The sequence below is a fragment of the Octodon degus genome, unplaced genomic scaffold (assembly GCF_000260255.1).
Source record: "Octodon degus isolate 3935 unplaced genomic scaffold, OctDeg1.0 scaffold00085, whole genome shotgun sequence".
In the NCBI taxonomy this organism is placed as follows: domain Eukaryota; kingdom Metazoa; phylum Chordata; class Mammalia; order Rodentia; family Octodontidae; genus Octodon; species Octodon degus.
In genome coordinates, this window is record NW_004524661.1 from 5,528,577 (window position 1) to 5,555,551 (window position 26,975).

The window sequence follows — 26,975 nt, forward strand, 5'->3', positions numbered from 1 at the left end:
CCCTGCCAACATGCCATCACAGGTACAAAAGGGAAAAAAAGTATCAACCAATGAAACAAAAATGAGAAAACCTAGTTAATGAAATGTGATTCAATTTTTTTTCAATACTATTGCAGGAGAGAAGATAGTTTTAGATATTTGCCCGCAGAATAAGTGTACCAAATCAGAAGTACAGCTAGATACATTGTTTAAATGCCAGACCAGAGAAGTCAGAAGCACAGCCTGAAGGGCTATCCTCTCAGAGTGGCCTGCCCTTGACCGATCACTGGCACCAGCTAAACTGTGCGTAAACCCTACAAGTCTAGGTGACTGCCGTGTGCTCTTTTTGAAGGTCTCACTCTCATGTATGTCACTTGACAATTTTGGAAATTCAGTGACATCATTATAGCCAGGCCTTGGAAAGACCTTCAGTGTCACCTGCACAACTTCTTGGGTGAGGTTGGAGGGAGCGAGGTGCCTCCTGCCATTCTGGGCGCTGGGAGGCATGCTGTGCCCACCTGTCCCAGCCCTTGCTAGGAGACTCACCCAAGGTCATCAGCAAGTTGCCGCTATCGACTAAAGCCTGGGCCTCCGCACCTCACTGTGGATCCACGTTGCTCACCCACAGTAGGTGTCTGCATAGAATGCAACTTCTCAGAGGGAACCTTGCCAGCTTGGAGAGTCAGAACTCTTGGAGAGAGTTTTTCTTTTCAAAACCCACCTACCGTTAAAGTTTTAATACTGCTTAGGGAATTGCGGAAGGGCAAACATTTGTGGGATGGAGTCAGAGGATGATCCAGCCCGGCTGTCTTAAACCAGAGGTGGCAAACTATGCCTCAGACCATAGTGCACCTACAGATGAATATTTTTGGTCCCTGTAGAGTGTGTTTTTTTAAAAAAAAAATGGAATTAGCATTTTACATTTAAAATTTGGGACTGCTTACATAAAAATCTAGGTTTGTGTCTCCTCTGGAGAACCCAGAAGCACTGACAATTGCAGGGCAGCAGTTGTGTGTTGCAGTAGTTGGCCAAGGCTGGAGAGATGGAATGCTCTGTAGATGGAATGGGCAACCCCCTGTGGTGCCACCGACGCCCTCTCATTGAAGTTCATTGCCAGCCTAAGCCGGCAACACCTGCTTTAATCCATCTAAGAAGCAAGAATACACTGTATGCAGCGTAGCGTTGGTGAAGTTCTATGGGCCAGCCCTTGCCAGAATCGTTGAGAGACCATATGCTGAGAGTAGAGCCTAAAGCTCCCCAAATGGGGCAGGGAGACCCCAGCGGCAGTTAGCCATGCCTCAGGTCTCATCTCTGGGAGCTCTCAAGAGTTAAACTAGCTTCCACAGTCACTGATTTTAAAGTGGTTCTAGTTGGAACTTTGTATACGAAGAAGACCCGAGAAGTGAACTCAGCCCCAAGTCTTTATCACAAGAGCGGCCACTCTACTGTTTCCTGGTCTACAGATCTCTGTAGCACCCTGGACTAAGTGGCCTCTCAGCCTGTATTTAGAGAGGAAATAGACAGACTTAAAGCAGTGGTGAAAGTTAACCAGACTTGTAGAGGTGGGAGTCATTCTGCCACATGCAGGAGGTACTGCATCATGGAGCCTTGCAGGGAGACACAGGAGAGGGAACAGAGAGGGCATTTGCTGGCGTAAGAAGGCAACAGTAAAAATATACTGGCAACAGTGCCAGTGCTCAGATCAGGGGGTGCTTACAGCATGGGGTTGGTGTCTTGGCTGAGGGGTGGCAGACACTGGATGTTAGGACGTCCAAGGACATTGTCCGTCCAGATCAGGAAAGCTGTAGTGTAACACGAGGGGATAAAGTTTGATGCAAACAATGACCTGTCTTCTACTTTGGCTGCGTTCCTCTGAATGTGGGACTAGGTGCTGTAAGGAGAAACCTTGATGTATGGATGATCTATTCCAATACAATGACATCATCAGTAGTATCAGGGCTATGAACAGAACTCCACACGTGAGTCTCAATGACTTCTAAGCATCTGTCTCCATTTCTGAGGATCTTCTAGGCACTGTGATAAAACAAAGGCAACACTCTAGTTAAATCATCCCTAGAACTTTAGGAGGTGAATTCTATTAATCTAATTTTACCAAGAAGGAGGCAGAGGCTGAGAAGTTGAATAATTTCCCCACTGTGACACTGGCAATCTGAGCCCTGGCACTTAACTATTCTGCTACAGTAAAAACAAAAATAGCAGATACATAGCAGAACACACAAACTGCAGAAATAAGCCTGTGCATCAGTTAGGCCACTGGCTGCAGTGAATGCCGAGAACAATTCACAAGCCATGGTTTTTCTTTTTGAAAGTTGCTCTATAGGGCACTCAGATCTAACTTTAAAGCTCAGCTTAATTAGTGTCTTGTCTACTTCCTTAAGACTGCCTCACTTGTGTGGATACAAAACCAGTGATGTTTTGAGGATGTTAAGGTGCTCCTGTAGGGCTAGCTGCCAGCCCTGCATCACGAAAAAGGTGGCTGGGGCTCGTTGTTGTTGTTGTTGTTGTTGTTGTTGTTGTTGTTGTTGTTGTTTGTGGCCAGCTCAGCCAACCCAGGGGAGTGGGGCTGGTGTGGCATGTGGCGCCGGGGCTTGAACTGTGGTCCCTGCGCTGCCTAAGCTTGCCTAAGCAGGCGCTTTAGACCACTGAGCTATCCCATCGGCCCCCAGGATTCACTTTCTTGCTGAAAAATAGAAACAACTGTACTCCTGCTTAGGTCAGTTGTGTAGATTTCATATGCCCTTGGCTTGTGCCTAGTAAATAGCTGGTACGCATACGGGGCACTCATGGAAACATATGCAAATGCTCTGAGCTGCTTTGTGGTCATCTGCAGCACTTCACATCACCTGGCTCATGATAAGCAGTTATTTAAAGTTAAGGCACCAAACTAAGGTGAAATAAATTAGCAGAGTGGCATCCCACCCTGTCAGATTTCCTCTAGATTCTCTGCTACATCTTGGACTTAAACAAATCTAAAAGTTGGGCTACCGCACAATTATTTTAAATGTTGTACAACTGAGTGTTTTACCACAGCACTTCATTTATTACTTACCTTTAATCTTAGATTTCTCTAGTTAAATGGTGAATTTCTTTTCTTTTTTTTCCTGTTAATAATAAACAAAATCAGAGAGAAGGTGAAAATTGGTGCATTCCACAGATGAGGTTCGTCTTTATTTATTTGTAAAATGTTTCACCTCGTTTCTCTCAGAAGCTGCAAACATTTTGTTGCAATAGTCTTTGGAATCAGGATGTTTAGTCGTGACACAGTTTTGAATATAGAACTGTCATTGCTTAATGAAAGCCTTAAAATATCCCAGAATACAATTTTTGGTACAATGCTAAAAATCGTGGTTTTTGCTCAGACAATCAGGATTAAATTGCACTTTGCAGAAAATGTTGGTAACTTCCACTCAGCCCCCAGTAGTTCTAGGAGAGCAACTGGGTTTTCTGTAAGCACACAGAGCCAGACACCTTCTTTCAAAGTCACCTAGACTCTCAAATTTGATGGCATCTGTGCCCTTAATCTGATGAGGTAGGCTCTGAGAACACCAGCTTAAGGAAAAAGTAAAAATGGTTTTAAAACCTAAAGTCCTGTTTTCCATTTAGATGAGCAACGCGGTAGCCTTCGAAGTCCCTGCGATCTGGAGGGTACCTCATGGCTGCTGGTGGATTTCATTTCCCTAGTCACCAAAGCCTGGTTTAGTCTCCAAAGTAGAAAATGGATTTGTGTACTCTCCCGGATAAGAAGCACTTGGCAAACTTAACTGTTCCCCTCCAGCAAAGGATCCAGAAGCAGCAAACCCCCTCTTAACTTGTCCTTCTGGTGGCATTTAGGTAAAGTCAGGTCTTGCTGTCCAGGGACCATTGATCCCAGACACTGGGTCTCCGAGTTGAAATTTGGACACATGACAAACTTGGCTTAGGAGCGGCTTCTTACTTTGCTTTGTTCCACTGAAAACAAGATGAAAAGGTAGCTCTATGTCTTTGAAGAATTATTTTGGAGGACTTTTTTCCTCAGGGGCAAGCTAGGAGGGCCAGAGGCCACATGCTCTATCATCATCCAGTACAAACGGAGGTTAGTTCACTGTAAGACAGCATTTCTGTGCTGATCTGCAGAGGTGGCATGCCCCATGGCCACCCTCTAACCTGTCTCTGGCCCTCAGCCATGGCTTTGTGACCAAGATATGAGCACATTCAATGGATGTCTCACCTCCTGATTGGCTCTTATCCCATGGTGGCCAATGATCTCTGAGCTAGGAAGCCATGTTTCCTTGAAGAGCCAGGCCTGAGCTGGGGAGATAACTTAGTAGCATAAGCGCCTGCCTGGCAAGCTCAAGGTCCTGAGTTCGATCCCTACTGCAGAAAGAAAAGAGCCAGGCCTACACACAGAGGCTGCCTTTCCCATCCAAAGGCCCAAGACTAGAGCCTCAGTGTGCCTTTGGTAGAGAACCAAGGTCTTAGAGCTCAAGTGGAAAATTAGCCTTTTCATGCCCATTTGCTTATAAATTTTCAATGGTGATTGTTTTGCTCTTTCCAATGTTTAAGAAAAATAAGCCTAGTACCGACACTTAAAACTCAGGTGATTTTACATGAGAGTGTGTAATTTCGGTTTCCACTGAGTATCTAGACACAGTAACGGTGCGTCTGAGTGTGTCTGTAACCCTCACCAGCAGCACCATCCAGAAGAGCTTCAAAATATCACCTGTCTGTGCTGTCCCACAGAGGAGCTGTGGCCACACAGGACTCCCAAGCCCCTGAAGGGGGCACATGCCACTAAGAAGCTAAAGTTTTAAATTGTATTTAATTGCAATCAATTTCCATCACAATCACCACATTTAGCTCAAGCTTACCTCCCTGATAGGCACAATGCAGGTTTAGGGCTAAGAAATTGGCCACATACTGTCAGAACAGGGCAGATTTCTGCAAATCTCCTGCTTCTTACCAGACCTGCTCCAAATCTCTCCAGCCATTGTGCACCTATTAAAAAGCAGAATGTTGGGGTGAGGAGGTAGCTCAGTAAAATAAGTACCTGCCTGGCAAGTGCAGGGTCCTGAGTTCAATCCCCAGTACAAATAAATAGATAGATAGATAGATAGATAGATAGATAGATAGATAGATAAAAACAGAATGTTAAAACAGTATTTTCCTGAAACCAAAGACATTGAAATATCCACTGTGTGTCTGGGAAAATAGCTCAGCCATCTAAGCACCTGCCTGGCACATGCAAGGTCCTGAGTTTGATCCCCAGTACTGCATGCCATGCTGGCTCCAGAACCCCAGCATGGTGGCCCCCACATGCAATCCCAGTGCTGGAGAGGCTGAGTCAGGAGGATCACTATGAGTCTGAGCTGTATAGTGAGACCCTGTACCAAATAAATAAATAATTGATTTTTTTTTAATGTACCGCTTGCCTCCCCTTCCATTCTGCCCTTTCTCTACCTTAAACATCTAGATCTTGTGTCTGAGAAAGACCCATTTCAATGGAAATGCAGAACTGTGATTATTCAAACCAGCACCACCAAAGCCAAACCCACTCTGCATGAATTACTTTCCTGATCTCCATTATTCAGTTCTCTCAACCTTGCAAATGATTTCCACAAAGTCAACTGGGTGGGAAAAGCACTCCTGTGTCTGAACCTGTCTTGTCTCCATGCAGAAGCTGGAAATGTGTCAGCCAGTTAAGGAAGCCAGCTCACTGACCCCACAGGAGCTGAGACTGGTATCTGCATAAAGAGAGAAAGAGAAGGAACCGACCATGCATAACTATTTTCACATGTGCCATAGCATGACTTGGAGAGTTTGGACAGATGTCCTCCACTTCTGGAGAGCTGGCCAGATCTGGGCATCCAAGAGCACTGTCACTGGCATCTGGAAAACTATTCCCAACCCAGCAATACCATTGTAGAGACGGCACCAACCCTATTAGAATCACAGAGTAGAATTGTAAGCTGGAAAGACCCTGAGGTCAAGTGGTTCCACCGCTCCATTTTAAAAGACAAAACCTCCCCCCAGAAAGGTGGAGCCATAGGACAGTTTTGTGGAAGAACCAGTCTAGAAAACAGGTCTTTTGGCTCTCTACCAGTATGCTTTATTGCCGTCTGCTTTTCCTCTGCGTTAGCAGACAGGAAACAAAAATTAGTGAAGCCAGCCTTTATGGGCTGTCTGTGCCATCAGCCCTTAATCCCCAGTATTTTGCCAGAGAAAATGTGTTCTGTTCAGCATGGGGACAGCATTTCCCTTCTAGGCCCTTCCTGGCATGTGGCCACTGCTTAGAAGTAACCACTGCCAAGTCCCAGAAGGGGATCTGGGAGATCAGATTCCACACCACTGACCCTCAGCTGCCAGTGGTGACAGCAGCTGTTGAGAATACTAGCCCTTGGGACCCTGCCTGTTTGTGGCCCCAGAGACGCCAGGGGATGAAGTGCACCTTGTGGCCCTGAGAGCCCCTTCCTTGCAAATAGCAGAGGGTAAAAGCCAGAGCTCGGTGGCGTGTCAGCCTGAGAACTTAGCTGCATGCACCCCATGCAGTTTTTCCACTCACAGCTCTGAAGTGGCTCCCTTCCAAACTGCATGTGACAAGTGGCTTATGTGTGCAGCCACAGAACCCATGAGTGACATGAAGAGCCAGACAGGAGCACACCTGCTTGGTGGAACACAGCCTTCTGCTCCTAGAGGAACTTCTTCAGGGCCCCTTGTCGTAAGGCAATGAGAGTATATTAATATTTTTTGCTGATACATACTGTCAGTTTGTTTCATTCCAGGCATAAAACCTGCCCGCTGCATGCCAAATCCAGCTCCTGGGAATTGCACTTGTGGGTATTATTTCTCAAGGGGATTCAGTGCCCGATGTTGGAAAACTAGGAAGCTTCCTATGAAAATCCTACTTGTCTCATTTTTGTCTTAGAAAAAGGAAGAACTGGCAATGCTGCTCCCACATTCTAGACTGGCACTTTCTGGAAACAGGAAGTCATGGTCCCGTGTAGAGGGCTGTGTGTCCTGCAGTCGCCGTGCAGCCCACTTGTGTGACAAGCCCCACGCCTGTAGACAGCTGAGTTTGTGTCCCTGGATGAGCCTAGAATGCTGTCAGACTGCAAATTTATTTGTATTCACATGCCCGAAACATGGCCCTTCCTGTTTTGAAACATGCCAACCCATTCTGTAAATATTGATTGAACCTGCCTCAGTGCCAAAGCCCTGTCTATAGAACAAAGCCCCGAACGGACTTATTCCCCATAGAAGAGAGTACACACAGAAGTGGGTATACACACAGTATTCACAGAGGGTACACATGTAGTGCATATATGGGCCAGTACTGAAAAACTTTCTCCTCCCTCTTCTATTACTGGGCTAGGGGCCAAAGGCAGGTGAGGCCGAAATTGTCCACTTTTTTCCTTCTTAACTACAAACTCACCTGTCCTGTTATATGAATTGGAGGTCACGCTTTCATCCTCTGCCCGTTGCCAATCGTCTGATTTCTAAATAGTGTGCTAAACAGGAATGTCCGGAGCCCCATTCTGTTAGATGATGAAATAGAATTGGAAGACCAAGCGCGTCTCATTTATGTTGGCATTTAAGGTACATTTTTCACTTAACTCAATCACTGGAAGGCAGTTGAGCCATTCTGAATCACTGTTAGGCAATATCTGTGTCATTTCATGAATGAGTAAGGAGTTTTTTAGAATCGAGGCACCAACATCACCAGTATTTCATGAGTTCTTACATGATCAAGTATCTGATTGAGCAATGGTGTGATTTAAAGATTAATTTTTCTCTTTTGATCTTTCACTTTTTTACACTTTTGGAAGCATTTTTTTTTCCCCTTATAACACCCAGGCTCCGCTGAATGAATGGAGATGAATACCTGCCTGTCATGATATGAATAAATAATGAAGGAACACTGAAGACAAACCCTTTTGTTAAGGACAGCCTATCGTCAGAAGCCCAAATCGGCAGCTTATTGTTTTTATTTATTTCCGTAGGTTTTACATGACACCTGGAGACCGTTTAAATGCAACTTGGCGGTGAGAAGTGTGTGTTTAAAAATAACGCTCACACTGGTGCCAAATCACTCTAGAGTCGGGTACAAATATTGAGACAAAAACCCCAGCTGTTATTGCTTTGGCTGCTAATTTGAGGTGTCAAATGAGAACCCGACTGCTATACGTCAGTGAATAAGGCCCCTCGTGAGATCATTATGTTTTCTAACAGTTGAGAATAATGGTCTAATCAGTGCAGCATCAGTTGTTTTCATTATATGCCCACACAGTGGTTATGAGCTTTAATTTAAATGGTCCACAGGGAGATCAAGGAACTTAGTAATACACGGCATCCTGGACAGTTGAGGACAGGTAAGAGATGAGAAGTGGCTTCCCACCCTCAGCACGGTGACCTCTCCTTTCGCATCTCCCTCCATCCCCTAGCCTTAATTGCCTCAGAGACCCATTGCCTGCCCCAAACGAGCAAGAGAGGGGCTTTGCTTAAGGACCGAGTCCTTAAAATTTCCCATCAACTCATCCAACAGTGAGGACCACAGTGGCTTCTGGTAACACTTGGATTTGTCCGTAGTCCTTCTTCATTGCCTCTACCCCTTCTCTCCCTGGTGTCCAGAGCTCTTTCTGTTTCAGGTATAGGAGGAGGCTTGTGTGTTGCCTTGGACCAGCTTGGTGAGTGAGGCCAACCCCACTGTCCCCACATCAGACACACTGAAAGGTGGCTGTGCCACAAGCCATGTTTCCCCTCTATTTTGGAAAGACATGAAATCTGAACAGAAGGCCATTCTGTAAGAGACAGTTTCATGAAACTGTTTCACTTAAAAGGACCTGATAGGACCTGATATCACACCTCCTGGCTTTGAATATAGCCTTACAACTCTGGAGCAGTGTAATCTGAGCAGACCTCATTGATCTTCCTGGGCTCCCAAATGAAAATAGCCATGGAATCTCAGAATTTTTAGAAGTAAATGAGATAATGTATGAAAAATGCCCTGCCTGATGCTGTAACATAGTAAGCACTTAATAAATATATTCAGCCTTGTTACAGCTATTGTTAGAGACATCTTTGTGAGAAGATCAGGGCAAGATCCACTTCAGTGATAGGAAGGAAACAATGGAGGGAGCTCTGTCCAAAAATAGCTGGAGAAGAGGGGCTGAGGCCTATGACCTTGGGAGAGGCTCGGCACACCCTTGTCAAGTTGTCAGGCCTGGTGGGCCTTCGGTATGGGTTCTTCTGGGGCCAAGTCTGCAAAGCCAAATCATCCCATGAGCCTAATGAAGCAGAGTGAGCAAGAACACTCAGGTCACCAGGATTTCGGGGAGTGTCAAGGACTTGGTCACCAGTGGTCAGCCCTTCTTCCCCCGTTCCACGATGAATGTGATTCAGCAGCCACCAGGCAAGACAAAGAAGAGCCAGTCTTGCCTCGATATATAAACCAGAGAGGAAGGCAGACAGCCGAAGGGCAGCCCCAAGGTGCTGAAGCATCTTGGTTTCACTCCTCTTGCTCTGCCTGAACCAAGCTGGTGGTAGTGGGGAGCAGTATATCTCCTCCAACCCCCACCTGAGCCCCTGTTCTTTTCATCCCCCCACACCAGCAGTTCAGGTATTTCCTGCAGGTCCAGCATCAATATTTGTGTTTCGCTGCTCTTCAGGAACTGGTTCTGCCTGCATTGGTTGGGCCCACTCTTATGAATTCAATATAGGCACTGCCAGCAGTAGTTCTATTTTTCAAGGTTGAAGCATTGGCTATTGGACACGCACACATATAAATACAAGTCAAGGCATATGCAAGCACACTTTAGAAGGACAGTTTATTATTACCACTGCTGATGGCTCACCAAGAATCATCATCTTGGGCTCCATCAAAAAGGGAGTAACCCTGTATAAATAGACCAAAAGACAAGTCATTTTGTCTTGAAACAGGGAATGAATGGGGTAGTCTGCCAAGAGGGTCTGCCAGCCCCAAAGAGCCTGGATCCTGGGAGACACAGCAGAGAACTTGAAAGAGCATCCTGGAAAGGTTGGCACCCTGGGAGGCTGTGGTGGCACTTACTGCAGATGCCTGCTTTTGCAATTATGTGATACATGCTCACAGATAATATCGTTGCATTACAGCCAATTACATGGTGTTATGGACACACAACATGCAGATTACACCCAGAGCCAGGAAAGCACAGAGTGATAAAGCAAAGGCCTAATCAGAGGAGACAGAGGGAAATGTCAGCCTTATTAAGGTTGCCAGGGTGCTGTGGTTATGGCTGGTTGTAGCTTCCTCAGATCAAAGATGGCTTTCTTGAGGGATACAACAGAGGAAGACCAGAGAAGAGAGATCCAGGGCAGAAGCCACCCTGGAGCTCTCCAGGGATGAGTATAGCCACATACCTTGAGGACTATACCACCCCAGAAGTTGAACCTCTTATGAGCAAGAACATACCATGCCCATAAGTGGGAAGAGGCCTCTTACTATGTACTACCCTCTACATTTGGTAAGGGTTTCTCTTCTTAGCTTTTGCCCTTACTTTAGCAGTTTTTAGACATGAGCTTGCCTGAGAATCATCCAGAGGACTTACTAAAATACCAAGAATGGGCCCACCCCAAGGCTTTTGACTCAGGAGGTCTGGGTGGGGCCTGAGAATGCTGCTTCTCTATTAAATTCCCTGGTGATGCTGCAAGTCTTGGACCCCATTTTGAGAACCACTGCCCCCAAGTGTTCCACACCCCACCCTGCATGGATTTGTCTGCTCTGTCTCTGGTGCCAACTCTAATTCCATGACATTACTGCAGGTTGTAGGAACAGTGGCTAGGAGTGTGGGTTTGAGAATTTCACTTCCTACTTTTTATTCCCAGCTCTGCTGATTGCTATTTAAGGTGTCCTAAAAATGTTGGAGTATTGTTTAAGTTTGGAGAGCCTCTGGCCCAATCCCTTCTTGTAGAACGGCCTATCACAGTTATTCACGGGCAAAGGGCACTAGAATAGCCCATTAGTAGATCTGCCAAGGGTTGGCTAATGTTTTCTAAAGAAGGCCAAGTAGTACATATTTCAGGATTCTCTGGCCATATGTCTGTATTGCAACCCCTCAGCCTTCACATAAAAGCAGTCACAGATGGTACAGAAATGAATAAATAAAACTTTACTGAGAAAAACAAAGAGCCGTACCTATTCCCTAAGATGAATATAAGTATCATATGTTGTGAACATGGATTAATAAAAGCATTTTCTTAAATGTCATAAAGCATTAAAAAAAAAACAAAAAACCACCCAGTCTGCATGGGATGGCGTCTGACCTGGGAGCATTGTTCTCCGACTCTGGGAGCTGACCACTGCCTGCACCAGGTCCTCATGTACGAGACAGTACTAGGACCCTTCATCTTGCCATAGCACCTTTTTATTTGTTGAACAACTTGGGCAATCACAAACTCTTTCAGGGCCACAAGGTACTATTTATGTGCTGTAGGGGCAATAACAGGTTCAGCCTCATGCCCTGGGCACTATGCTAGTGTGGCCTTCCTAGTGCTAACAGCGGGTGAGTGTGAGGTCCACTGGGAGGCATAGCATTGCCCAGTCATTTTAATGTGAGAAGGAGTAATTTTCACTAGGAGTTTGTGCTCCAGTCACGACGAAGTCAAAGAGCAGCTGGACAGTATGCAGGCCAAACTTAGTCTTGGTATAAATACAGTATTTGTGAATGGGTAAAGACGTTGTAGGAGGGGCCAAGGAGATGGCTCAGTAGACTAAGTGCTTCCCTTGCAAACACAAGGGCCTGAGTTCAATCCCTGGTTCTGCCCAAAAAAAAAAAAAAAAAAAACCAAAAACACTTTGTAGGAAAGAAATGAGAGATAGGCAGACCACCATTCTGACCCCAGGGGGAGCGAGTTGGCTTTATTTCTAGTTCATGCTGAAATGTCCATTCAGTAGCTTGTGATTGGGGTAAAGAGAAGCCAGGTTGTGCTGAAACTTAGTGAATTAATTGGACCCTGAACTTCAGCTTAAAACCTGATGGAAAATGCTGAATTCAGAGTACTTAGGGAAAATTTTTCAACTGCTACCTGGAAAATCTGGGGCAAGGACAGTGTATCTTCTCAAAAAATCTCTAAAACAACATAGCTGTGAGTTTGAAGGTGGACTCCAGCTAGCAAAACTGCTCCAGGAGAGAGAGGTAAGTGAGAGGAGGCCGATGAGGGCACCATCAGCTAGGATGGACCAGCGGCCCAGGGGAGTGGTGGGGTGGTGCCACTGTGTGAATGAGCCCTTTGTCTGTTGGTTAATACTCAAGAACTCTTAGGAGAATAAGCAGGGAGGTTTGTGTAGCTGTTTCTAGCTTTGGGTACCAGGATAAATATGGTAGAAAAGATGGCACTACAGTGATAAGTTTGCCCTAAATGTAGGAGGAAGGGGCAATGCAGTGTAAAGAAAAAAATCACAAGTCCTGAATCTACAAGGAGCTCTGCTGTACTACCCTTGTTAGGTCTCCTAGCTTCTCTTAGCCTCTGTTCACTCATCTCTAAAATGGGAATAATTCCAACCACAGCGTGTTGCAAGAATTAGATGAAACAAATGTGGTATTGTCACACTGAAGTGCAAACCCTGAAGGGCTACATGAACACAAGCTATGGTAACAACAGTTAATTACTAATGCGTGTTAATTACGTGCCAGGCCAGCCGTAAGTGCTTAGATCCCTTGAATATTACATTCAGTAACAAAGGGGACCCTTGGGGGACTTGATTGCCTTAAGGAACCTCGAGATGCACGGATTATCTTGCATTATCTGGGAGGCTCTAAATCTAGCCCACAGGGTCCTTAAAAAGGGAGCAGGAGATTGGAGGGACCCAAAGAAGGGCCACAACTCAAGCAGTGAGGGCAACCTCTCAAAGCTGCAAAAGGCCAGTGAAGAAATTCTTCTGCCTGAAGCCTTCAAAAACACACAGCCCCATGAGCCCAGTGTGAACTTGGGACCTTCAGGGTGTAACAGAATAAAATTAAGCCACTAAATTCATAGTCACCTATTATAGCAGCAATAGGAAAGTAATACAGACTCATTACTGGAGGTGGGCTCGCTTGATTAAATTTTAGTCTTGGCATTGTCACTTGCTTCGTCCATGAAACACAGATGATAACAAAAGTCTCCGTCTCATGGAGTGGTAGAGAAGTTAAATGGGGTGGGAAACTGCAGCACCCTCAGCCCACAGTCTGTCTGGCACACAAAAAGCACTCAGTTCACATTGACAATTATTAGCATCATCTCATTTAATGACCACTGGAGTTCTATGAGATGTTTCTCTCGGGGTTACAAAGGAGGAAACTTAACAGTATTGTTAAAGGTTGCCCATGGCAACATGGGAGGTAAGGGGCAGAAGCAGGCTCAGCACCAGGTCTCTGCCTCAGAAGCCCATGCTGATCAACTCTGTCTCAAGGACACCACACCCATCGCGCCATTGAATGGCAGCTGCTTAGACGGGACACGCGAACCAGACAGGCCAGAGTGCACTCTTCGCTGGCAGAAGCTGCCAAGACCAGACATCAAATAAATCTGTGTTTCTCAGGGAAGCAGAAAATGCAGCTGCAGAGAAGTCAGTGTCTCGGAGGTTAGCAGCCCTCTGCCATCCCTGGGCTGGCCAGGCCCCAGGGGCAAATCAGGAAAGTCTGGATACTGTGTTTAGTCATTTGGGTTCTGGAATAATTGCTATTATCGTAAATGTTTTATAGCTCTCATTATGGCTCACATTTAAATATCAGTGTAGTAATACATTAATAAGTCATCACCACCGGACCACTGCCGGTGCAGTTCTAGATGAAGCCCTGCGTATAGCTGTGCTGTGTACTCAGCTCCGTGAGGGCAGGCTGTGGCCTCCACCCAATTGTGAGTGCTCAGACGGGGTCAAAAGGAAGCTGCTGCTCTGCTCAAGCTTCTTGCCATTTGCCTTTCAGAGATAAAGAGGATACTTAGTTTTCTGCCTGGGAGTCAGTCAACTGCCCTAAGGAGGTGTCTCCCAATTGTGGCATCTCAATCTCTGCGATGGATAATCCCTGAAAGCATCATTTCTGTCCTAAGGCCTTACTGAGCCAGTGGAGGAAGAGAGCCTGGTCTGAGGGGAGCAAACAAACTCCTCGGGATTTTCTGATAAGATATTCTGCAGGCATTGAGGGTGGACAAAGTCAGGATGGACTCCCCACAGAGTCAGACAAAGGAGAAAAGACAAGCCACACAGAACCTCAAAATCAACCTCATAACATTCCAAGTTTCTGTATGAGTTTCAGTGGTGAAGTTAGGGCAGTGTAAACTGGGTACCTGTGGCAGGCAGGATAAGCCAGGTACCTTCCATCCTCTTCACCACCCTTTGGGCCTCACCTATTGCCAGGTGCATGTCAAGTGCACAATGAGTGTGGGAAGGAGGGAGAAATCTGAGCTGGGTTCTGTACCCCTGTGTAGGCAAACTTCTTTCCGGCCTTCCTAGCCAAGCAAATGATGTATGGACCAGGGGATTTGAGGAATAGTTGGAGCTGGGGAGATAGGATCACTAGAATCCTTCAGACTAGGGTCTCAAGGGGCAAGAGAAAGAACCTGTGCAGAGCCCTCAGGTGGCAAGGGTATGGGAATCACTATGGGTTGAATAAAGCTGTTTCTATCTCCATGAGGATGGGGTGAGGGTGTAAAAGTGGCTAGGACCAGAGTTGATTCCCCCAGTGTCTGTTAACCAGTCTATGAGGTTGGTACCACTGTCCACCTCCTTCCACAGACAGCAAATCTGTATATAAGAAACATAGTAACTTACTCAAGACTGTACAACAAGGAACTAGGAGGACTCAGCTTGAACCATGAATGGACCAAGTCATGGGGCTATGGCCATGCACAAGGTGGAAACTATCCTTGCCTCTGCAAAGCTCATTCTGTAGCGGCCACCTGAGAGGAAGGAGGAGTATTTCCAAAGAGCCTAAGACAGCAGTCTCCTTAACCAATGGAAACTTCCCAAGAAAAATTCCTTCCTGGTCACTGAAGACTGTGGGTGGCTCAGGATATGCAGGGTTTGTTGGATTGGTGAGAAGATATCTCTCATGTGGTCCTGAGAGGAGCAGAGAAATTGAGGACCCAGAAGCAAGTAGCCACCCTGACAGATTGCACCACAGACTGTATCCAGCTCTTGCTCTTTGGGATGCCTAATGAGGCAGGTGTGGGCCTGAGAGCTGAGAACCAGGCCAGTCTTCCCATGAAGAAGAATGAGATGTCTCAGAATCAGCTGAGCCACAGAGGCCCTGCCACTGCATAGTACCACAGGCCTCTCCAGTTGGCCTCCTTGGCTTTCATGCTACTCCTTCTAGAAGGATAAGCCTCAGAAGCACTAGCACTTGCCTATAGCTTTGGTCATCCTTCAGCAGCCTTATTTCACTCCATCCTCTACTGTAGCAGTCACCTACGAGGAAGACGGTGTATTTACAAAGAGCCCAAGGCAGAAGTCTCCTTAACCAACGGAAGCTTCCATTGGTGAACCAATGGCGAGAGCTCACATTTTCGTCTTTGCTTTCCCACGGACAACAGTGCCAGTTGTGTCAGCACTGCATTAGGTGCTGTGTTCATGGTCCCGCACTGCACGGGAAGGAGGAGGCTTAGCTCTTTTCACAGAGCTCCCACAGGCCTTTGAAGTAAGACATGTTTGAAGGGTCAGAACATACATGGATTCTACAGAATGACCTCCATGCAGCATCAGGCAAGAGGGAACATGCACCATGCACAGAGCAGGAAGGAAGTGAAGGAAAGCTAGATTCAGAGCCACTCTGCAGAGCTCAGCAGCTGTGGTCCTTGAGAGAATCACCGAGCTGCTCTGCAGATCCGCCACTTCATCCATCACACAAGCATAATGTTTACTTTGTGGGGTCGTATGTCACCAAGCAAAATGTTGTATGTCTGGGGCTTTTTTTCTGTCTAAAAGAGGATAATAACATGTAACTGGTATTGTCATTGTAAGAATGAGAGATTTCATAATGAAACACTGAGCACAATGTGGATTTTCAGGGAGGGAAAGTATCACTCAAAGTGGGTAAACAAGAGCTAGGAAGGCAGCAGAGAGCAAGTGGGTCATGTCATCATCTGGGAGCCCCATCCTCTGACTTCTTTGTGGCTGTTGACTTAGGGTCCTTTTGCAGTTACACCCCTGCCGTTCCCCGCTTCTATCAACATCTTGATTTTCCAGCCTGCTCCCCGATGACCATTTCCTTTCTCTTCTTTCCACAGCACGCTCAACAACAACAACATCAGCCGCATCCTGGTCACCAGCTTCAACCACATGCCAAAGATCCGGACTCTGTAAGTAGAATACCTGGTTCCTCCCCGCCTTGCCTGACCTTGACTAGTGCAAAGTACAGGACTCTACACTGCTTCCCAAACTCACCATGCTGCTCTTGGGCAATGGTTCTTATGTTCAAAGTTCTGGTTCTGCTGTTAAGTATAGGGTGAATTGATGCATGCCGGCTGATTCGGGAAAGTTCTGTGTGCTGCCCGTGGTTCTCAAGCCCTGTTCTGCACCAAGAAGACTTAGTGCTCTTTGTCCAGGGCCCTGAGAATCCTTCTTGTATTGTTTGCCATGTTTTCCACTTTAATAGGAAAATTGGTTAGAACATACAGAACTATAAGTTATGGCTTCACTGTTGACTTAGGTCATGTGGCAGTGGCAGTTCTGTCATAATGCCAGTGGTTGCAGTTGTTTCCTGCTCTCGGACTGGTGGACAGAGGGAGTCCTTTCTCCTCTGTCTATCCCACCGTGGCCCACCATGCTGCATTCCCTTGCTCACCTGATCCCTGGATAATTATTCTGATATTAGAGTGTGAAAACTTGGTTCTGTATCTTTATGTGTCTTAATAAGCGTAAGCCCTCCAGCCTGTGTACACAGGAAGCAAATCTCCCCATGACGCCTAGACCTGAGAACGTGTCTAGTACTCTTGTCACATGGGGAACCCCCACCCACTGTCATCAGAAACCCCCACGTTGATTTCTCTGCAGACAGACCTGGTTGCCTTTTCTCAACCTCTCGTGCTTGGTCCTTGTCCTGCATCGGCAGAGCCTCGGGGGCATTTGCTTTGCAGTCATAAGAAAGATCAAGTTCCTGAGAACTCTCAACCAAACCCTGCTGGAGCTAATGTGAAGAGTGAGGATGCTGCTAGGCCCTTTATTAACTCTGTGACCTCCATTCCCTCCTCTATAAATAGGGATTGTATGAGGATCAGATGGAATTAAATTTGTACGGTATCTGACATGTGGCAGATAATGAATGATATTGATTAGAACATTATTATTATCATACTAGTTATATGAAATAGAAACTGAACATTTCAAGCAACCAGCTTATCTACGCTCATCAAGCAACATGAGATCCTTGAGATTTGAAAACCCTTAGTCCAGTGGTTCCCAGAATTGGGTCCCTTAGACCGGCCCCATCAGAATTGCCTGTTTGCTACAAAAGCAAATCTCCTGGCTCCAGCCCAGACCCATGGAGTCAGGAAGGAGGGTGGTTCACCCCAGAGTCCACTTTCCACAAGCCCCCCAGGAGCCTCATGCGCTGATATATTTTGAGAGCCACTGCACTTATTAAAAAGTGACTTTTTCTCCAGGTGACAATGAAACAAAGACCAATGAAGTAGTTTATACGGAAGCAGTGCGGAGCACCCTAAGGAGGACAGAACTTGGAGTCAGGGAGGCCTGGGTTTAAATGTGAGCTCTGCCACTTATTTTGGGCATAGTTCTTTATCCTTTTAGTCAAGCAAAGTGAGCAGGTAAATGCTTGGTCACTGAGAATGGAATGTGCTTTAGCATGTTAAGTGCCTGGCGCATGGTGTGTACACAACAAATAGTAGTTACTAGGCAGAGTAATAATAACTCAAGCCAAACTTCCATATTCACCCCCAAACTTTCCCCTGGATCCCTCCAACGTTAGCACACCTCAGCCAGGAGAATCTGTCCTTTTCCTCCCTCTTAAAATGACATGGTACATTACTAGAATTTTAAGGAGAAGCCATTTGGTCTTCAAAGACCTCTTTAAAGTCCCCAGCAAACCACAATTCAGCTGGGAAAGTGTGTAGCCCAGGGCTCCCAGGCAAGAAGAAAAAAGTAAGTCTCACAATGCTGGGACTGCATCAGCCCAGACAAATGGGTACACAGAAGAAAATGGCTCTCTTCTGCAGAGGGCAGGGGCTCAGCCTCTTGGACCCGCCCCTGAGTTTTGTACTTCCTCTGTTCATTACTTTCAGTTTAGGAGGAACAATAGCAGGAGCAAGGCTGGGTTCCTAGGGGTGAGAAGGAGGTGCTTAGGCTTGGCTCTCAGGTGCTTCTTCTGTGGGGTGCACTGGGCTGGGAGAAGAGGGCAAGAGGGCTTTATCTCCTTGCTTCTCTTGTCATTCTTCTCTGTGGTCCTGAGTATTCATGGGATGAGTTCCAATCAATCAGTCAATCTCATCTGCTCTCTCTGCTCCCTGCCTGCTGCCATTTTCTCTTTAGTTTAATTTCAGAGATGGCTCTGTATGGAGCTCCCTGGAGATGAGCTGACTAATCCCCCTTCACTGTAATTAAAGTTTTTGGGGGGGTCTGGTGGTAGTGGTGGAGGAGAGAGAAGGAGAGAGGAAGGAAGTCATAAATGGGATTTCCAAAGGAAAGCTTTTATATTGAATTCAGAAAGCCACATTTTATAGAAAATGAACAGTGACCCTCTCTAAAAGGGTTTGCTAGAAATTTAATTTAGCGTCTGTGGCTAAAAGGCACCTTTTATAAATTGGCATTTGTATTCACTCACCTTATGTTCTGTAAAGGTGGTTTCATCAACATGGAATATAATGTGTCCATCAATAAAAGGTTGCAGAACAGCATGAAGGAACCTCCTAGCGCCTTGATACCTTGGTGGCTAAATAAAAAACTATAGGCTTGAATGGGCAGATCTGTCAGCTGGGAAGAGACTGAAGTGTGGACTAGTGTCCTCTGAATCGTAAGAATAAGAAACATTGCTTCAGTGGTTCATTGTGCACCAGACCGGGTGCTAAGCACTTCCCAAGAATTGTTTCAGTCCTCACAATACCCCTACGAAGAGGCACCAATCTCCAAACATCTGCATTTTACAGAAAACCACCCTAAGAGCCAGAGTTAAATCACCACCAAAAGTCAAAGTCAAAAAAGCATAGAACCAGGGTAAAACTCACACAGTTTGACATCTATACCTGAATCCATACCATTGGCCCAAGAACCAATGAAGGCCACTGCCCCCCCCAGTATCATCACTGTCACAACTTGCCCCAGTTGTGGAAAATAATTAAAATAATTTCCTCTCACATAATATAATTAGGATTATTTCTGGCAATGCTCAAGCTCAAGTTTCATGATCACCATGATTATGTTTCTTTTAATAGTAGTGTTTGGGATGGTATCACCCCATTTGATCTCCCAAACATGAAGTGAAAGGTGGACTGAAATAATCTGCCCCCAGCTTGACTCATCTAGCTTTTCTGACGGATAGAATTCCTAGAGGAGGGAACTGAGCCTATCTGCTGTCCCAGGCTTTTAACAAGAGCCCACATTGTTGGGTCACATCTTTTCTGCAGCCCCACTTGGGAAGGGAAAAATTCCTAGGATGGTGACTAAAAGAACAGGAGCTCCTGTGGCAAGGCTAAGAAGAGCTGTAGCATATTGCTGGCCAGCCAGGACTGAGAAAGAACCAACCCAACATAATCTTCCAGAAGGGAGACCATTGATACTTTAGCTATCCCAGAAATGAATCAGCCCAGGAAGGACCTGACTCATTCAGACCTCATCTTGCTGTTCCTTTGTCTCTTGACCTGTGTTGGAGCTGACAAGAATTTGTTTGCATTGATCATCCTCAGGGGCCTGTGTTTATTGCCTCATAGTGAAACCCCTGGTCTTATCATCCTTAGCTCACTGCCAGATAGGAAACAGCCTTTTCACATAAAAGCCAAGCTAATCAAAGGGCCCTGATTCTCCTGGTGATGGAAGAACTGCTGCACCTCAGTTTCCACTGCCACTGCTGCCCGCCTTGGGTTCTCCCCCTGTCCACAGCCGACCCACTGCAGCCTTTATACCTAGGGAGTTTACTGGCCATAGTATTCTCTCCTCTCCATTTTGCCCTGCATTAAGCAGTAATGCAGCACCTGAAAATGCTTCGCCAATCTTTCCTTTTGCCCTTGACACAAAGTGATCCTACTGAGTGACCAAGCAGAGGGCTTGCTTTACTCCTAGCATGGCAATCCTCCTCACCAGCTGAGTCCTAGGGCACTCTCCGTCCCCTTCCCAACTGTCACACCTGTTTGGAGTGCAGGCTAAGAGGAAGCCAAGCTTGCTTCAACTCAAGGAGTCTGATCTTTGAAACTGCAAAGGAAAAATGTCTGGGAACCTACATAGTCACTGTATCCAGACCCTAGGAGCTTCTAAAAGTACACTCATCTTACCTAGAAATACAAAAAGAAAACTGTATCAAAATGAAAACAAAATCACACTCAAAAAAGGACATTTTTATGAGATGCGGCTTAATCTAATCTCTGAAGTAATGAGACCTGGGGCAGCCGAGGCCCCCACAGCTCCAGCCTTCTGCCGCTTTGTGCTCTTCCAACCTCGTGCAGCTGAGTTAGCTGCACTTGGCTCCTGTTTGGCAGTGTTGACCCTAGGCTGAGTGGAATGTGGTCAAGAGCCCTTCAGCTGTCCCATTACAGGCACCCAAGCCAGTGCTTCAGGCTGCCACTCAGTATTAACAGACTTGACACAGAGCGCTGGAAAGTCCCCAGAGAACTCTAGCTGATTAGCATGTCTGAGTTTAGGCCTTTGAAATTTGCATCAGAAACCCAAGCCTGATACTAATAAAACTCATCCACCAGCACTTAAGGACCTAGGACTGTAGTTGGAAACCCCTGATGGAAAGTCCTAAGGAAGACTGTTTAGAGCCCCTGAATATTCTCAGCCACTCAGAAGGGAAGTTCAAGTCATTTAACCAGCTGGGATTCCCCTGCAGAAGTGGAACAGGCAGGTCCCTCCAGGGAACCCTATTCACTCAAGGGCAAGAAATTGATCTGTAATCACAGCTCCCAGAGGAGGAAAGCCAAAGAACCCTGGAACTGGTTGGGAAATCCTTTCAGAGACACTTAAATCAGTCAAAATGGCAAATACTCCAAGTGGATTTAAATTGAGCAAAGAGGGAGAGGCACCAGGAAACATTGCTCTGGATTTCACTGCCTTGGGCAGGCAGAGAGGCGGTCTATGCTTCAGGAAGCACCGCTACCTTTGCGCCCCACCCAGACTGTCTAGCGTGTGCAAGAGGTGCTGGTTGCAGGCAGGCCTGGCTACATTTCCAGCCGTGGGCCTCTGAAGGACCACTGGGGAGGGGAGGAAGGAGAACTAAGGGGAAAGCCTCAGTGCCAATGCGGAGAAGGCCTTGAGGTTGGAACCATGTCTCAAGCTACCTAGATCTCGGCTAGCTAAAATATGAACCACGCAAGAGTGACCCCTCCATAAGTTTTACTCAGTCGGGATGGTGTGACATTGGCACTCTCCCTCCACTGTGTGCCTGCATGGGAAAGAAAAGAGTAGAATTATTTATTAAGAAGGGGGATTGCTCAAAACCCCAAGGGCACCCATTGGATGTGGCCTACGCATGCAGATAATTTGTGGCTTGGCAATAAAAGGGCTGAGGCTTCTGTTTTCAGGAGCCCACAGGGAAATGTTTCCCCAAGCTCTTGAGAATTATCACACTGGGGAAGGGGCCACAGAGGTCTGGCCCACTCCGTTCAGCCACACGTAGCCTCCTCCCTTCGCTGCATGACAGCATCTTCCTTCTCATCTCCTAGGCGCCTCCACTCCAACCACCTGTACTGCGACTGCCACCTAGCCTGGCTCTCAGACTGGTTGCGACAAAGAAGGACAATTGGCCAATTCACACTCTGCATGGCTCCTGTGCACCTAAGGGGCTTCAACGTGGCAGACGTGCAGAAGAAAGAATATGTGTGTCCAGGTGAGGCTGCCCCACATGCTCTCCTTTCCTGGGCTGAGACTTAGCCACCCACAAGCTCTGCCCTCTGAGGCCGTGGCCTTGAACACAGAGCCCAGCCCAGAGATGGGTGTGGAAGAAGCGCATAGGCTGTCCCAAGTGCATCGTTGTCGCTTAAAGAAATCTGGAGTGCCTCAAGGGGTTCAAAGAAAGGTTTTTGACATTTGGTAATGAAAAATGCTAGAAGCACTCCTAAATCATTTTCTGTTAAGCCCCACAGTCCAGTGGCACTAGGAAGCCTAACATTTGTTTAGCCACATGTCATAGGAAAACAGGTATAATTGGAGGTATTTTCATATTAGCTATACTGTGGTGTACTGAGACTGCAATTGAGACTGGGCGTGGTGACATGTGCCTGTAATCCTAGCACTTGGGAATCTGAAAACAGGAGAATCACTATGCATCTGATCTACATAGGGAGACCCTGTAGACCCTGTCCTAGATACAGAAAGAAAAAAAAAAATATTTGCTATACTGCTTCTGTCACCCAAATGCTTGCAAAAATTGAGAGACAGGATAATGTAGGCTACAGAGTCAGGCTGCCTGGCTGGAAATCTGAACTCTGCCCCTTCCTAGTACATGACTTTGGCAAGTTACCATCTGTCTGCAAAATAGAAATAATAATAGCTTATAACTCAAAGGAGGGGTGGTAGGATTAAGAGAAATGGTGCAATAAAGCACTTAGCATACTACACAGCACTTGGTAATAGCTAAATAAGTGGAGCTTAATTATTAGAATTTAGGAGGCCCACAAAATGTGCTAAGCAAACATAAGAGTTTGATCTGTGGCTAATTAAAGTGTAATAGTGGCACAGATTGCCTCTGTATCACATGAAACCGAGCCGTGCAGACACATAACTGAAGGTAGCTCGGATCCCCAGGGACGGGCAGCGCCTGCGTACTCACATCTTCCCGGAGGGCACTGCCTTTCACCAGGTCCTAAATCTTGCTTATTTGCTTGCTTTTTACTTTTCATGGACATTCTCTACTTTTTCCTTTCCTGGTGGCAAAGAAATAAAGCTGATCCTTTGATTTTCTTTTTCGAAAAGACAGTGTTGCATTAGGGAGTTTCCCAAAAACATAGACAGATTTCTAACAAGCCAACAGCCCCCTGGGCGGAACTTGGGAAGCTGGTGTGCAGCAGGGAGTGAGAACCGCAGGGGCTGGGCTTGCGTGCCTCTGCACTTTTCTAAACAGTGATGACTTCTAAGAGAGAGAACTTAGGGCTGGGAAGATAGCTCAGCGGCCTAAGCCCCTGCCTGGCAAGCGCAAGGTCCTGAATTCAATCCCAGTGCCAGAAATAGAACTTACGGAGTCTGGCCTGTGCTCCCGGGACCCCAGAATGGCGCAAAGTACAGACTGTCCCTCCCCTGCCCTCAGGCTGTGTTCATTCTGTGCAAGAATTACTTTGAACTTGATTTCCTGTCTCTCTGTGCTGCTTCCTCCCATCACAGCATTACTTCAGCACATCATGTATTCTCTGAAAACATTTTTAACTTATCTCAGAGCAGTACCTCAATAGCTTCCTCTAGACACCCACTTAGAAATCACTTCCCATCACACAGTGTATAATAAAACCGTTTATCACATAGCCACCAAATTCAAATATAGCGACTATAATTGGTGTAATTATTAGGCAAAGGGTGCAATATTGGCATAAGTGCCAGGGAAAGAAATAATTATAGAGTGCAGGAGTCATCGAAGAGCTAGTGAGAAAAACTAATTAGAGAGAATGTTAGAACACATCGTTGTAGGTGGGTGCCGAGTTTAATGCAGTGCTCAGCCGTGAATGTCACTTCGTCCTGTGACTACCTCCCTGTCCAGAGGGGTAAGACCCTGTTTACCCAGCAGTTAAGAACCAAACCCCATGAGACTGAGGGCTGTCCTTCCTATGTCCTGGAAATGCTGATGCCCCAAACTTCCCTTCTTAGACAAATCAAGATCTAGCAGTGGATCGTTGTTAGCTGTACAGGAGCATCCTTAATAACTTCCCTGTTCATAGCAGACAAGTTCATTCCTTGTGATGGGCCCTGTAGCCTCTACTATGAAGCCAGGTATCTTTTGAGGATGTGAGAACTTCAGTTCCAAACACCAGTGTGCTAGTTAACTCCACCTGTAATGAGAAATTATTTAAATATTTTACCTAGTACCCATGGATTAAAAGCTAGAAGCCATAAGAGGTTCATTTAGCAAAGGCCACAGTCAGCTATAATGGTCTAGAAGAAGTGGTGCATTGAATCCCTGTGATGTGTGAACTTCCACCTCATCAGCAAGGTGTGGAAGAGCACAGCCCACAGGAAGTGCTGCCTTCTCTATGATTGTGAGGGGTAGTGGGCCCGAGGAAATGGTGAGGAGCAAGGCTCCATCTGGGTGGTCAGACTATGAGGCTGAGGTCCTGAGAAGGAGATCGAAGAGAAGGGGGGCCTCCCTTGGGTGCTGGCCACCCCATGCACCTTGGAGGGTGCAGGCCAGGGTTTAGGAAGGGCTCTGAAGGACGCTGTTTTGTGTGGACCCGGCGGTGGTTGTTGGAAGCTGAAAAGCCACAAGTGCTCCCCATTCCATTTCTCTAATGATTCAACTAGAATAGGACTTTGGTCAAGAAACAGAGAGACAGGAATTTCTCTAAAAATCTCGAGGTCATCTGCTCAGGAGAAGGAGGCATGGAGCACCAATGAAGCCATCCCTGCCTACAGCATTGTTAGCAGTGGTCTCTGTCAACAAGCAGAAGAAAAGCCCCACTGGCCCTTTAGTGATACCGAAAAATTCACCAGAGCACTCTGGAGACAGGAAAGAGCTTTATCTCGCTCAGCCTGGGAGGGTTCTGCCTGCCCAAGCTCCCGATATCTCCCTTTGAATTAAATCCAGCTGTCTGGAGCCCGGCTGTTTCTCCACAGAAGCCCCAGAGATGGGCTTCTTATCACTTCCGCTAACCCCCAACTTTGCTAGCAGCACTCTTGCAAAATTCATCTCTGTCAACTCTGCCCAAGATATTTATTTTCTTTCCCTGAGTGGGCGTTGGGAATTCTTCACCAAGGTGTAAGAATATACATTTATTTTTTGGTTAGCACAACCTGCCTCCTGGGGGAGCGCTGAGAGGGTTTCTCTGTGCATTTCCCTCGTCTGGAGAGGAAGCCTGGGGCCTGAGCAGTCCACGAACCCACGGGCTGTGCTTCCTTCGTGTTATTTGGCCAGGCCAAAACCTTGTCAAAGTTCAAGATAATACACCAGAGAAAAACTTCACGTTATACGAGTTGCGAGTTGTCTTCTTTTTTTTTCAAGAGAGATTTCTTTTCCCCATATATTCCTTTCCTGGTTATTCTGTGAGAGTTTCTATCTGCCTTAGTTTATAATTTGTGGCTAGTAGTTAAATATTTCACCTCCTGTATCAATTACTGTTTCCTTAGAATATTTTTTGAATCCATTGCTTTGCCTGTTTTCCACTTTTATATCCATGGCCTTGAATGTATCATCTTTTCATAAAGATATTAATTTCATCTCCTAATAATAAGGGGCCACATCTCATTTTTTTCAGGTGTTCCCATTCCTACAATGAGTCTTGAGCCGAACAGCTTATCCATAAACACTTCCTCATTTATTATTAAAAATGAAATATACTTATCTCCCTGGAAACAAGAGACTTTCCTCGTCTTCTTATTCTTCTTTCTTTCCTTTCATTTCATTTTTTTAATATAAATTGGGGGCTAGTTACTAAGTAAAAAGATAATTAAGGTAAGCCATGACTAGCCACCCATCTCCTTAGGAGGTTTTAATTAAAACACCATAATTGAACATTGCAAGAATGAGATTATTAGGTTTATTTAGCCATTTCCAAAATTATCATGCCTCTGGTATTTAAATCACATTCATTTATATTCTCATCATAATTGTTCAAGCTCCATTGTCGTTGCAGTCTGTTGTTGGCTTTTGAAAGGCCAGAGGCCAGAAGGGAAGCTTAATTTGAATACTAGAATTAATTTATTTCTATATATAAGGCCATCAGATTTATTTTTTACTCGGAGTGATTTTTTTTTCAGACAGAAAGAAAGAATCAGAAGAAGGTCCACCTCTTGCTAGTGTCATTTACTCGGTCCACATTTCGGTCCTTGAACCCATAGTTCCTGCCTCTGAGGCTCTGGTGCTTTTCTGTTTCATGGCAATAATCAGAGGCTTTCTGGATGCCTTTCTGGCAGAGGAGACCAAACTTTAGAACCTTGTTGTCCCGTAGCTATGTGGTCTTGGGCAGGTTGCTTAACCTTCTCTTTCTACCATTTTTTCATCAATGAAATGGGAGTAGCAGACATAAGATCCTAAATCGTGCTCGTGATGAGGGCCGAGTGAGCTAATACACACAAGATGTCTGATGTAGCCCCAGCACATAGCAAACGTGTAGCAGATATAGCTGCTGTATGAGAATGATGGTCATGCTTAATTTGGCCACCACAGCATCCTTGGCACTTGGGGTCCTACCTTGGGGCTTCTGTTACCTGCCTATCTATATGGGCCTGTCTCAGTCTACATTCAGTGATCGTTGCCCCTTCCTCTGAGCAGACAAGTCAGGGCCTTGTGCTTTCAGTGTAACTGTCAGCCCCGTTTTCCTCATCAGAAAAAGAATTAAAGATGAGGCTATAGCTGGGCAGGAACCAGCTCCTTTTCGTGGGCTTCTCTTTCTTTTTTCCAAGAACTAGAGCAAGAGCTCTGTAGACAGAAGAGCTAACTAGTGTCCCACCCAGGCTGGCAGATTCAGAGACCGAGGTTGGACTGGGAATACATCCCCGCCCTCTCACTCCACAAGTGCCCTCATTCTGGGTGACCTTGGAAATTAATGCCAAGCAGGAAGGAGCCAACATCTCCACTCCCCAACACTCTGCCTTCCCTCAAGACATCAGGCATGGTCCTGGGGTTCTTGGGAGATACTCAAATACTGCACGGACTAGTTTCCACCTGGTTTGCCAGAGAAGTTGC

The 26,975-nt window shown here is 46.2% G+C and overlaps 1 protein-coding gene across 1 annotated transcript in view; it reads left to right on the forward strand.

Annotated features, from left to right (window-relative positions):
* The window catches only part of Slit3 (slit guidance ligand 3), a 621,317-nt gene that overhangs the window by 451,225 nt on the left and 143,117 nt on the right, over window positions 1-26,975 (forward strand). Inside the window, exons 7-8 of the mRNA XM_004637040.1 lie at window positions 16,216-16,287; window positions 21,814-21,977. Of these exons, the coding sequence (XP_004637097.1) occupies window positions 16,216-16,287; window positions 21,814-21,977 (236 nt within the window). The remainder of the gene's footprint in view (window positions 1-16,215; window positions 16,288-21,813; window positions 21,978-26,975) is intronic.